General features: G+C 39.4%; 1 protein-coding gene across 1 annotated transcript in view; it reads left to right on the top strand.

Annotated features, from left to right (window-relative positions):
- Nucleotides 1-14,244, top strand: part of MYLK (myosin light chain kinase) — a 138,159-nt gene that overhangs the window by 43,849 nt on the left and 80,066 nt on the right. Inside the window, exons 11-13 of the mRNA XM_054277776.1 lie at nt 11,030-11,167; nt 11,801-11,998; nt 13,186-13,432. Of these exons, the coding sequence (XP_054133751.1) occupies nt 11,030-11,167; nt 11,801-11,998; nt 13,186-13,432 (583 nt within the window). The remainder of the gene's footprint in view (nt 1-11,029; nt 11,168-11,800; nt 11,999-13,185; nt 13,433-14,244) is intronic.

Here is a 14,244-nt window from a genome sequence, read left to right as displayed (position 1 = left end):
ATATGGTTGTATGTGTAGAAAGGGAGAAAACTTCAAAAATCCTCACCTGACCAAACACTGATTTTTGGAATAAAGTCTGTAAAATCATTTCTGAATTGTAACCCATCCTTATCCAGGTCCTTTTTGTCTCTAAGATGATTTAAGCATGTCAAGTTTGCTGCAGTGCTCAGTTTATTCATTCATTGTTAAGAAACTGAGGCGAGGAAAAGTTAATTGACTCTGGATGCACATGTGTAGTGAGTTGGTGTTACTGTTTTGCTGAGGCTGTGGCAATCAGAGTATAAAAGCAATACAGATGGAGGAAATAATTGGTATAGTGGGAAGGTAAGGTCAGCTCCCAGAAATGGTGATAATTCTTCAGGTCTGCCTCATTCCTGAGATAAGCCCTCTGATAATGAGGTTGTCTGACAGTTACTGATCACTGACAGGGAGCTACAGGTCAGGTCCACCTGTAGAAAAAATGTGTCAAAGGGATGTTTAATTACCTGACACTCACACCAGCACCTGGGTGTGCTACACATTATTATGGACTGCAGGAAGAGTGGGAAGAGAGTGGGCTCTGCTGTGCCAAACCACATCAATACTGCATGGGGAAGCTTCTCTTATTCTGCAAACAGACTCTGCACATCAGAGGGGTAGGTGGTTGCCTGGTCCAGCTTTTTCTAGGTATGGTATCAAGCTAGAGTACTTGCTGGGATTCCTGGGAGAATGTCCTCTGCCTTGCAGCTCTGCAGTAAATGACAAATAAAATACCTGACCCACTGCACACTCCTTGAGATTTCTGCAGCCCCCCTGCCCCAGGCAGCAGCACCACTGGCTGTTTCCAAGATGGAGCACATGAGGTGTGGGCAGTGAGAGCAGCAGGGCAGGCTGGCAGCCACAGGGCTCCTGTGGGCTCTAATGCTCTGCAGCCACACATTCTGCTGATGCTTGTTCTCTGCACACTGCTGGTTTTTTATTTGTTTCTTTCTTTCTTTCTTTCTTTTTTAATACAGGCCTAATACTCTTTGTAAGCAAACACTATTCAGCAGATAGAGCTGCTCCTGCTTATTAGCTCTTGACCTCATTTCTCTTTCCCTGCCAGCAGTGCATTTGCCTGGACTCACATCTGTTCCCCTTTCTCCCCCACCACTTTCTGTTCATGTTTTTTTTCCCAGTGCAGCCTCCCCAGCATAAGTGTCTATGTTGGGCAGCCTGTAGCCCTTCCAAGCCGATTACTGTAGTCATTCATTGGTCACTGCACGAGCAGATTAGAGCCACCTGAAAGCCTGCCACAGTCCCTGCTGCAGCCAGTTTATCAGAGCAGCAAAGGGAGATGCTGTCTGAAAAACCAGTTTGTTTTGTTCCTGGCACTCTCCCATCTGGTGTGAGTGGGACCATAAAATATAACCAGGTGGAAGAAAACATTTCAGGTAGGAATCTTTTCCTTCAGTCATGAGAAATGCTCTCTTCAGGTCGTGGGTTGTTTTTCTTTCTGTCTCAGAAGGAGCCTTCTTAGACATTAATCGTTTAAAGAAGGTTATCACTGCAATAAGCAGCCTCTCCTTGGGAGGCCACAGCTCTGTTTCTCTGAGATCCATATTTCTGCCAAAGGTAAGCAAAGAACACTCTTACTTGCCAACACTGATGAAATGTTTGTGACAGCTTATCAAAGTCACTGCTTATTTGAAAGTATTTTGCTTTATTTCAAGCACAATATAAGTGATTAGAGATGACTTTACAAAATATGTCAGTCTAGTCCTATTAAATGTCCAAAAGGCATTCCAGAGCAGTAGCTGGGTGGGACCACTTGTCTATAAGAAATGGTTTCAGAGCACTAAGTGAAAAGGAGAGGGGTTTTATTACTGTATTGAAAAGTCAGAGATAAACTGCCATGAGCATTAAAACAAACCTCTGTTGGAAAGCTTTCAAGAGTGGCCCAGAGATCTCAGTCCAGCATTCTGTATGGTTCATCAATAGCTATAACCCTTCTAAGTTAGTTTGGGGTTATTTTTTTTTACATTGCCTTCTTGCAGGACCTCAAGACCAAATGTGGAACGGAATGCCAGCTAGAAACCAAAACTGAAAGGCAAAAGTAAAACATGTATGAAAGCTGTTAATGATAGAAGATGTGGCATCAATATAAAAAATGCACTCTAAAGATAGTTTCTTACTATAAGTCATTTCCAGAAAAAGGGGAACCAAATTTGGATAAAAATGAGGGATGAGTGCATGCAGAATAAGAAAAATTTAAACGTCAGATATTGCATTAACATTTCTTATAAATGAAATTAAAAGGTGAGATGCTGACAGAAAAAAAAATAAAAAGACAAGAAAGAAATGAAGAAACTTACCCTTAAATCAACTATGACACATGATCAAATACTGTGAGCATTAAATTATTATGTACTAGAATAACAGAAAACAGATGATTATTATAACAGTAGAGAACAACCCTGCATTGGTGAAAGGGCAAACTGCCCCACCTTGGATTGCCAAATTCTGTAGTGTTCTAAGTTTCAACTGAAAACTGGAAGTCATCAAAATACATATAAAACCTGTTCACTGAATATATGCCTGCATAATTTTGAAAGCAGGGGCGTGATGTTACCCCAAAGAATGTTTTCAAGAGCAGCTGATGTGGATTAGCCAATGGGAACTCCAACAGCCATCAAACTGCCTCACAGGATTTGCTCAATCTTTAAAACTCTCCAGAAGTTACCTAAGGGAAGCATCTATCATTGCTTTGCAGCAGAGGAACAGAACAGAGGGTAGGAACCTTGTACAGCTGTGTGCTACTGGAAGTGCTTCTCTGCAGCTTCATTTTAAAGGAGGCCTGACTGTTGGGCCACATACACAGATCCTCTTTTTTTTTTTTTTTTTCCAGGGTAGTGTTTTAGTTCAAAATATTTTTAATATGAATTAATCAAGAAGAGAAAACTAACCACAAGCAATGCCATACTGGAGCTACCTTATCTTTTATGGACTTAAATGCCAAACAGGTCTTGCTTTAGAATACCTTTCTGACACCAACTATACCCAGAAATACAATGTTGTTGTGGGTTTTTCTCTCTTTTTTCCTCTTTATTAGTCTAACTTAAAATTTGGTTTCTTAGCTCTCAATCTGAGTCTTATTTGTCTTTGAGGGATTCCCTAACAGCATTCTTAGTACAGTATCCTTTTGATTGCTCACCCAAGAGAGGAGCTGAACTGTTTTAATATTACCACAGGATAATTAATTTTGTTTCCCGTGTGGATTTGCCAGAGAAGGGAAAGGCTGAAGGGGCTGTAACTCTTTAGATTGGTGGCATCTTCAGGGACACGTGTTCTTACTGTGTTCTTACTGTTCTCACTGCCTGTTCTTACTGTGCTTCCATTGCATTTCAGCTCATGCACAGCCCAGTTTTTTCTCTAATGGAACTGGTATATCTATGCATCACGACTCCCTGCAATTAAAGTAAAATCTACCTGGGCAGTCACACTAAAATTGAGACTGTACATGTGAAGGTGAAATAGAACTGACTGAGTAGAATTCCTGTTTTCACTGTGGAGCTGACCTGGCTTGACCTAGCATACATGAGGCACCTTTCCTGAAGTTCTGCTTGTCAGACTGGTCTCTGATGCTGGGGAATTTGTAACCAGTGGACAGCTGAGCTGCCTTATAAATGTATTTGGTAGGTATACAAGCTCTCAGGCCTTCCATGGAGTTGCTGTCTGTGACAGTGACAAAAGAGCAATTACTTGATGTAAATAACTTACAAACAGGGTAAGTCATTAATAAGGCAGACAGTTCTGAAGGCAAAAGCAAACACCACTTTGGCTGCAGAAGCTTCCAGTGAGACTGTCAGGGAGGAATTTGGTCTGCTGACTGCAGAGTGGTCTGCTTGAACCCAGACATCTATTTTGTATCTGACCCCTGCATTCTTCTGGAACTTTCTCTTGAGGAGGGGAAGCAGAGAGGGAGGTAGGGGAATGCAGTTCTCTTCTCTCTAGAATCCAACAGTGGGGCACAATGGATGTTTGAAAACTGTGCCAGGAGAAGTTCTGGCTGGACATCAGGAATCACCTTTTGAGAGAGTGGTCAAACACTGGAACAGGCTCCCTGCAGAGGTGATCAGTGATCCCAAGCCTGTCAGGGTTTAAGGGGTATTTGGACACTGTCCCTAACAACAGGACCAAACTTTTGGTCTGCTCTGAACTGGTCAGGCAACTGGACTAGATAATCCTTGTAGACCCCATTTACCTGAGACAGTCTGTTCTATTCTGACTGTTGACCCACACCATGATTCTTACTGGTGCAGCCTTTTGATAGTGGGATTTCTGGGGTGCCATCTCAATTGCACAGAATCATAGAATGTGCTGAGTTGGAAGGGTCCCATCAAGGATCATCAAGCCCAGCTCTTGGCCCTGCACAGGACATCCCAAGAATCCCACCTTGTGCCTGAGAGCCTTGTCCAAATGGCTCTTTAACTCAAGCAGGCTTGGTGCTGTGACCACCTCCCTGGGGAGCCTGTTCCACTGCTCCACTGCACCAACTCAGTTTGCAGAACAAACTGAGCTGGCAAAAGAGGTTACAATGCTGACCTGCTGATATCCCATACAAAGGAAAGACCCTGGGAAGAAGGAGCATACATGGAGCTGCAGGATAGGGCTTGAAGCCTAGCCCAGAGTAAAATAAAGATTCCCAGACAAGATAAAGTGGAACTTGGTCTCCTTTGTCTATCCCCAGCCACCCTGACTGGTACAGGCTTAGGGCATTGTCAGTCTTGGGTTAACAGTTTTTCTGTGTTGTGCAAGGACAGCATGCAGACTATAACTTGTTCCAGCTCTTAAATCTTACCTTCCATTTACAAAAAACAGACTATAATTGCAAAAAATTGATGGGAGGTAAATGTGTAAATAACATTGCTAGGTCATTGAACACCTAGTTCTCATGACCTAAGTTTGCAAAATGGCATACTAACCTGAGATCTCTAATAAAGCAGAAATGTTCCTAGATGTCTCAGGAACATAAAGGTCTCATACGTTTTTATGCTATTATAAATCAAGTTTTGAATTTTTGAAAAACTTGTAGAAAATGGTATGCCTCATGCCTGAGGCAAAGACACTTTACAGAAAGACAAATGTGTGTCTTCATATTAATTTTTTGCTTCATAAAATCTCTTAACTTTACAGATTGCATTGTTAGCTTAAGATTTAGTAATGGCTGGATTTGTTTACACCAAAAACATTTGAGGATGTGAAACTCTTTTCAAGCTTGAGATCTGTGTGTGAACCCAAGTCTTGTTTTGAGAGGTTTTAGTGGAATCTGGTGCTTCTCTCTTTGAGCCTGCTCACACAGAGCTTTGTGAGTTAAGCATTCTCCTCAGCTCAGTGAGTTATTGGCCTGTGAGCCAGACTGATATTTAAGCACCATAAATGGTAAATGTTGCCGAGGCAGCCCTTCCGCACGGCTCGGAGCAGGCATTGCTTGGCAGCCAACCCCACAATGCTGGCAAACAGATTCCTCCAGTATAATTAAACCTCTTGTAAGACTAAACACTGCGAGGTTTTGCAGTGTTCTGAACATAAGGCAGCAAACTCTCTATTCTTTGTGTGTCCTTGACTTGTGACCAGTTGTAACCCTGGCCTTGGCCACTGGGTTGGTGCACTGGAGCTGTGTATAAATGCAGTGCTGTAGCTGACCCAGCTTGAGCTGGGGGCTGGAAAGGCCAATCTCCAGAAGCTCCTTCCAAACTCAGTTATTGTGTGATTCTGTGCAGTGCTCAGCATGCTGAAGTCCTGATATTTCAACAGGAGATGTCAGCATTCTGCAGCTCACATGAAAATGCCTTCAGTACATCGGGGTAGGCAAATGAACAAGAAAATTTCATAGACTAGATGATGTCCATAAAATGTTAACTGATTTGACTATAACCCAGGTCTAGTCTTTGGAAACCTTCTTAAAGTTTGCATCCTCAAATGGATATTCTTCTTCAGTTTCAGCAGCAAATCTTGGAATAGGAATGGCACTGTGCAATTATTGATTCTTTTTTTCCTTCTCTCAAGGATGTAGATTTATCTGTGTCTTTTACCTTAGAATATAAATAGTTGGTTGCATAATTGCCATTAAACTGGTACAGGTGTATTGTGCAATTGACTTGTACTAGGTTAGCTGTTCAGTGCAGCATGAATTTTCCCCTTTTCTATTAGATATGCACCTTCAGGTCAATAATTCACCATTGCTTATCAATATAAGTATGTTTACAAATATTCTGAAGTCCTAAGTCCTGATCCAGGTCAAGGCTTAACAGAATTAAAATTTATTTCAGTTTAGACCCACGTCTAACATTAAGATTCTTCTTGCAATAACTTCCAGTCTGCAGATATGCAGAGGTTAAATTTATGTAAGGACTCTTTAAAACCTGGATTGAGAAAATTCAGATAAAAGGAGAGCATTTTTTATTGCTCTAAATTTCCAATAATACAGGTTAATAAATAATCCATATTTGTATATAGTCACTGTAGATTGATTATCTTACTATTGATTACACAAATCATGGAGCACAGAATAAGAGATTAGTAGAAATAGTTTTACATCAAAGATAATATATCTTTTCCCATTGCCATCTGAATATGCCGAGAATTTGTATTTTTCCTAAGAAATTAAAAGAATTTAAATTCTCCTTAATCTCTATGGATTTAATGCAGTAAGTGGCTTTTTTTAAACATAGATTTGAGTGCTTATTAGAGTGCCTTTCTAATAAAAAATGAACCCTCAGGGGTAAGGGAATGTGGTGGGAAGAGCCTATATTCCTTCTGCTTTGTTGAAAATATATGTGGGTATAAAAAGTACCATTTACATGCTTTGCTTACTATTTCTGGTCTCCCAGGCTGTGTTTCCCACTGAGTTGTGCATCTTATTACTTGCTGTTTCCCAACATTCATGCATATTAAAGCCTGAGGAAAGGCAAAGAACAGGAAACTTTTAAGTGGGATCATTATGATGGACTTTTAAATCTATCTTTGTAACACCTTATCAAAAACCTGTTGAAATGACACAGGGATCACTGTCCATTAGAAAGGCTCCAACTGGGCTTACACATTATGTCAGGCTCTGTCAAAAATTGTTCTCTGTGAGATGCCTCTCAGAAAATCATAGCTCTCTTCTGTATCATCTTACACTATTTAACCTGTGTAAAACCAACAGCTGTGGCTATAAAATGGTGGCAGCTTTTGTAAGCTACAGTGAAGTACACTAGACACAAGGTCTGAAAAGAAGTCATTGAAATGTACCTGTGTTTTATCAAGCCCATCTATAGGAGCAGTAGGTAGGGCTCTCTAATGTCCCCCATGAACTGCTTTGGCATGGTGAGGGGAGGGAATTGAGTGCATCAGCAGAAGCTGATTGAGGAAGGGAAAGGGACAGAGAAAATTAACTGACAGAGGAATTTTTAGTAACTGTGTGTTGACTCTTGTATTCTTATTTTTCATTCTTAGAGATGAACCTACTCCTACGTGAGAGCAAAAAGTTTTAAGAGTGATGAGGGAGCTATTAAATGGCTATAGGTGATTAGAGAGCATTAACATAATAGACAGAGATCAGATCTCCTCTTTTTTCACATTCAGCTGAATAAGCTTGAGGATGCATAGATACATAATGAAGTCATGCCTTTATGCTAATGTCAAACAAAATTTTCCTTGGGTTCCAGATTTCCTTTCTGGTGCCAGATGTGCCGTATTCTTATTGTCCGTAGTTTTGGCAGCAGAAATACCCTGCAGTGTTATGAAAGAGCCTGTTGCAGCCAGAAGCACAGTGACTTGCAGTATCTCAGCTGGGAACTTTACCTCTGCCTTCTTCTTTTCCTCCTGTCCTCCTGCTTTGGGTTCTGAGGCCAGCACCCCCTGAGAGCATATGGACTTTGAACCCCAGCAGAGTTTATGTGGTCAAAGGGACTTTGGAGGAATGAGGGAAAGCAAGCACTAATCCTGGCCACGACTTTCTCTGCAGTTTGTTTTTGTGTCCTGTTTTCATTTCTGCTTCCCTACTATTTTCCTGGTGCCGGTCATGGATTTTGTTCCTGATGTATGAAACTAGCAAGCACCTAGCAGTGACCAGGGAATGTGAACTTCTATGGTTGTTGCACTTGAAGCCACCCTTTTGCAAACAGCTTTTTGTGTATGGTTTTCCTTTCAATATTTTAGTGTCAAAATAAGGCCAGGTGTTTTCAAAAGCAAGTAAAATCACACAGTATCTTTTCAACATAGGAATAGGAGTTATTTGCTTAATCTCAAATGATCAGCATCCCATCTTTTCACTCCAAAATCAATTTTATTGTTGTTTTCCAAAGAAGACCTGTAAGGCTAAAATTGAAGGAGCCCTTAGGTATATTATATGTAGAGTACCGCTATTACTTTGTAAAATTGTGAAATGTTAAAGCATTCATCAAACACTGAGTCACTGCATAGTGCTATCATAAATAAACAACTAAAAGCATTTACAAGCTTTGGAAGAATGTGAAAATAGTTAACATTCAGGCTTTGTAATTTGGCCTCTGCAAGATTGTACCAGTCCCTTCTGAAAAAATGCAATGATTTTAGACTAAATAACAGAATTAAAATGGACTGCATTTTCTTGTGTAAAACATCTGTGAGAAACTAAAGTTGTCAGTAGGTAGGTAACTTTAATTTTTTCTAAGTCTAGAAGTCCACAACATCAAATTTTAAGTAAAGGAAAAAAAAAAATTACATTAAATCAGCCCTCATGCTTTCTTAATGAAATAGCATGTTTGTGTTAGAACTAAAGTCTTTTTAATTGTTGCTGCTACAGCAATAAATATTTGATTATTTGTGTGATATTCTGATTAAATTGTTGGTACGAAATGCTACTGATTAACATACACTTCTAGACAACAGCAGCATAAGATTAAGGATCTCCTTTAAAACGATATATTTTTAGAGTAGGGGGAAAGCTTGTGTTTTGAAGAAACCCTGTTCAAGTTGTCATGAAATCAGACTTATTAGCCATATATTTGCTGTGTCCTTGATGACACAGATTTGGGTAAGAATACTGGTAGTTTTAGCCATGATTCCTTTGTTGGTCTAGAGCCACACCTCTGCTTTTGTTTTTCTTTCCCTGCTTTCCTCTTCTTGTATATCTGCCTTCTAGATTTGCAGTGTTGCCAGTTATTTCAGTAAAAAGGATAACAAGAACTTTTATTTAACCATACTTTTTAATTCTTTTTTTTCCTATGCTTTTTCCCTGTCTTACAGAGTTTTATTGGGTTTTTTGTTCCTTTTCTTCCTTTCTTTACCTCCTTTTTTGGAGGTTTTATTGGGGTTTTTTCCTTTTCTTCTTTTCTTTTCTCCTTTTTTTCATTATGTGGATTTCTTCTTTCCCCCACATTTTGTGACAGAGTTTCTCTTTGAGGGACAAAGGGATTTCCTGCAGGGCATTAGAGCAGGGAAGGTGCATGTGCTGATATTGCTTAGTACAGCAGTTTCTCTGAATAACCATTACACAACAGAGGGCTATGGTGAACCACGGGAGTTTATTTCTCTGGAAGAGTTTCCCCCAGCTTCTTGGCTATTTTCTGTGCAGCATTAGTCACTTCCAAGCAGGTGCTGTGGGAAGCCCTAAGGCTGATCAGTGTGGTCTGATGGTGAATCAGGCACTGCAGAGTTGTGCTTCCATAGCACCAATCCAAATGGGTCTCACTCAGGTCCCATATTTCCATTCTCACATGCATCAATGTCTCCCTGCTCAGTGCCAAGAAAAGACCTGCAGCATGAGCCAGTGAGACAAGATTTTGGCTAGAAAAAGCTTTGCTAGAGAAGAGGAAAAACTTCCCCTCCAGGCTGCTTCCAAATTTATGCTGAGCTCAAATTACCCCAGTACAAATTTAACTTTTTACCTCCAGGAGGTTCAGTGGGCTTTCTCAGTGAGTTGCTGTCTTTGTTTTCTAATCACTAATTTTATGAATTGTGGTTTTCCTCCAGCCTGTCACTTTCTGTAATACTATTTTGGATGTGATTGATATTCCTTTGAAAATTTTGAAGGTAGGGATAAGCAAAATAAAAATATTTTCACATGTGGATAGAATGTAGGGCTGGAATTTTAAAGGCAAGATGTAAGAGGTCTGAAAACAAGCTAAACCAAACAAAAAGTGTGTCCAAGGGACTGATAAATATTTATCACTTTTATATTTGGTCACGATCACTGTTTGGGCTTCAGAAGTGTCGTTGCTCAGGTTTTTAGAGCAGGAGTAGACTTCCTGATCTACTGTACCATATAGATCAGAGCTAAATGGTCTTGTTTCATAGCCTCTAAATGGCTGTGGCTAGTGGAAACAGCTTATCACAGATAGAGTTGAGTGGATTATTTAATTCTAAATTCCCTCAGTATTTGATTGTACAGCCTCAAAAGAAAAATTTTAAAAGCCCTAATCCAACAGTTTTCTGATACATATTGATAACCTCAGGTTTCAGTCTTTCCCATCATCAATCAATTGCTGAAGTGAAGTACAGGAGGGGAGGGTGGTGACCTCAAACCTATTGGATATTGACCATCTAACAAGCTAAATGGTTTGTAATTACTTACAGAGTTACAAATCCTGTGCTGCAATGAGTTCACATTTCTACATTTCATCAATCACAGCAATGGCAACTTGTAACATACCCTAGGGTTTTCAGATTAATTTAGCAGTGATTACAGGCACTAAATTTTTGGTTAGAAATTTTTGGGTTGCTTTGCTTTTTTTTTTTTTTTTTCACCTGAGCATGTGTACTTGGGGAAAAATGAGTGTGATTTCTCAGTGATACTTTCTGATATCTGTTAACAATGATTTAATAGGATTCTCTGAAGGAAGACAGTTCCATTCCTATTTCTTGTCTTTCTGCTTGGAATATTGGCAAGGCAAAACAGCTATATTGGGTGGTTTCAGTTATTTCTTGCCTTCTGAGAGCTGAAGCAAAACCACTGTCTTGAAATCATGTTGAGCCTAAGGTCAGTTAAAGTTTGTCATGAAAATTCCAGTAAGAGACCCCTTTTGTTCTTTTTTTGACTTCACAGAAAAGAAGAGCAGCAAGAAGGCAGAGAATGCACAGGCTACAAAGTTAAACAAGACTTTTGCACCCATCTTCCTTCAGGGCCTGACTGACCTCAAAGTAATGGATGGAAGTCAAGTGATAATGACTGTGGAGGTATCAGGTGTGTAGCTATAGAACAGTATTACATAAAAAAATTAAATCCTGCTGCAAAGTGTGTAGTTTTTTCCATATTTTTAGCAGGTATCTTTACATTTGGAAATATTTCTAGGAACCAGATTTAAAAGCTAGGTCTAATGTGATCTTCAGTGTGGCTGAACATTGTCCATTTTTAACATATTCAGACCTGTAGAAGAGTTTCTTGAATGGAATGATATAATGATATAAGTTTAATATGGGTTCTCTTGTTGAAATGGACTTGTAATAGCTTTTGTTGTGAACAAAAAAAGATTGAGTTCCTGTCAGCTGGGGTAAGATTAGTGCTACAGAAAAGAGCAGTCCTGGTATGAACTTTGGTATCAGAAGCTCTTAATAACCATCTTTGTGGTGTCTAGAACTCATTCTCCCTCTTGTGCTTTATGCATGCTTCCCTTATTCATTTGTATTTTAATCATAATAATACAGACCGTTTCACATTACACAGCATTGACAGAGTTAATAATAGAAATTCCTGAATGTTCTGAAGATGAAGTTTCAGAATCAGGTGTCAAAATCCCCCAAACTTGTTCCTTTTATTAATTGACAAATGGTGGGGTTTTGTGTGTGTCTCAGATTTTTGTTGCTTGCTTATTTTTAGCTAACCCATCTCCTGAAATTATCTGGCTGCATAATGGGAAAGAAATCCAGGAGACAGAAGATTTCCACTTTGAGAAGAAGGGCAATGAGTACAGTCTGTACATCCAGGAGGTGTTTCCTGAAGACACAGGCAAATACACCTGTGAAGCCTGGAATGAAGTAGGAGAAAGTCAAACACAAGCTACATTGACAGTTCAAGGTAGAAAACTCCTCTTCACTTTATAAAATGGTGAAAGAAAATTATTATTCTATTGTGCTGGAGGAATGTCTGTTTAAAATACATGAGTGTTTATAAGGTTTGTTGTGAAGGACGCTCAAGTTCTCAGTCTTTGCATCTGAATTAAAAAGGATATTGAGCAGAAGCAGCTTGAAAAAAAAATCTTTTCACTCTGGAACATTATGTTACTATTTCAAAAATGCATTCCTGAGTCCTATTTCTAGGGACAGTGCAAAACTTCTGCTAAATGCAGTTTTAGATTACAACTATCAGGCTTACTTAACTATGGATTAAAGTGAACCTTTTAATATGTTTTTGTTTCTAATTGAAGTCCTTAGTCTTTGAAAAAGCTTTTTAGGAGCTAGGTATCCTGGCTTTAATGTTAGCATTGTAGTGGTAGCAGGTGAGGAAGACATGATTTCTGCAATCTGAGAACTCGCTGCAAAAAATTTGGCTTTAAATATCCTCACATGATGTAAACCCCACAGCAAACACTCAAGTACATACCAACTTCCTGTGCCTGAGCACACACTACCTTTGTGACAGGAACTTCTTCTGGTATTACTGAATATTGACATTTCCTCATAGCCACTACTGAGAATTAGTGGAAATCACTGTGAGACTTTTATTATTTTAATGTAGAATATCTTATCTGCAGTGTTTGAGAGAGCTGTTTAGTCTGCTGTCACTGTCTGCTCTGAATTCAGACCTTCCTCTCTCCTCCAGTCCCCCCTGAGATCTGGTCTTGGGGTCAGTCTTCTATATTAAATGCAATTTTATGCAATTGTTAATGATGATTTATTGCATGAGCTCTCAACTGCACAGCAGTCATAGTACTGTTACTTGGCCTTAAAGCTATTCCTACCCCTATTCTCTAAGGACAAATCTCCAAGATTCCTTTTAGGGCAGCTTTAAAGTCCCTTTGTTTTGCTCTTAATATAAGCTTGGATCAAGCCAGTAAAGTGCCAAGTAAATGATTAATTTTAGTACGAACACAAGTTACTTCCAAAATTAAAGTCTGACTTATTTTCAGATTAAAAACTTATACCATGCATGTTCAAAATAACTTTCCTTGCCTGTGATTGCCTTCCCTGAAATTAGTTAGCTTAGTGGTGACATTCAAGCTTGGCATTTTCTTCTGATTTGTAAACTGTGTTTGTAAACTACAGAACCTCAGGATGGTATTCAGCCCTGGTTCATTAGCAAACCAAGGTCAGTGACAGCAGCTCCTGGGCAAAATGTCCTGATATCCTGTGCCATTGCTGGAGATCCTTTCCCCACTGTTCACTGGTTTAAGGATGGGAAGGAAATAATGCCGGGAACAGCGTGTGAAATCCTGCAAAATGAAGATATCTTCACCCTGGTCTTGAGGAATGTGCAGTCTCGTCATGCAGGGCAGTATGAAATTCAGCTCAGGTATGTTGGCTTTGAAAAAGAACTAATTGGTTATATTAGAAAAAAGAACAAATAGTTATATTTACCCTCAAGTTAAAATTCCCGCTCAAAGAAGACAGGAGTCCCATCCTATTCAAGTGGAACATTAGGGTACTAAAGGAACAGAATATTTCTGAGGGATAAAAAAGAACTAATAAAACTCCAAGAGAAGAGAGGAAACACAAGAAGAGTCAGAAAAAAAGGACAAAGTAGTATGGCTTCTTTTTGTGATCCTATAAAACAAAGCTTTGTGGCAGCTATGTGGGAAGCAATTTCTAGCAAGGAAAACCACAACCAATGTCCTGAGTTTTGGAGCTATTGTTTATCATGTTTGGTATCTCTCTAGGTATTTGTAAGGATGCCTCTTTCCATAGGAACAAGCTGTCTAGGGAGGGCAGTTACACAAGATCATACCTTTAAGGGGAAAAAGTGTTTCCTGGCCATGTTTGAAATGTCTGAATCTTCTAAGTTGTAGTCTCCTTTTGCTGACATATCTTTGAAATAAGGCACCTTGATGTTTTGAACATCTTGTCATTCCTACAATATCTGGAAGAGTTGTTTTGAATTTAATTGTTTTTTATTCTGGTAGAATAATTGGACTTTAAATGAAGAGTTAGATTTGCTAGGTCCTTACCTTGTAGAAAGTGCCACAGCACTTACCATCTGCAATGGAAATCATTCTGTGCTATTTACTATACACAGATGTAGTTGCTTTACTTGGCTAGTGTTTGGGCCTTTTTTTATTAAAATTACTTCATCATCATGGGCATTTGAGTCCATTACACTGGAAGAAA

The sequence above is a fragment of the Melozone crissalis genome, unplaced genomic scaffold, assembly GCF_028551555.1.
Source record: "Melozone crissalis strain CALT ecotype California unplaced genomic scaffold, PUWL_Pcris_2 ptg000023l_1, whole genome shotgun sequence".
NCBI classification, from domain to species: Eukaryota; Metazoa; Chordata; class Aves; order Passeriformes; family Passerellidae; genus Melozone; species Melozone crissalis.
This window is presented reverse-complemented; position numbering and strand designations above follow the sequence as displayed.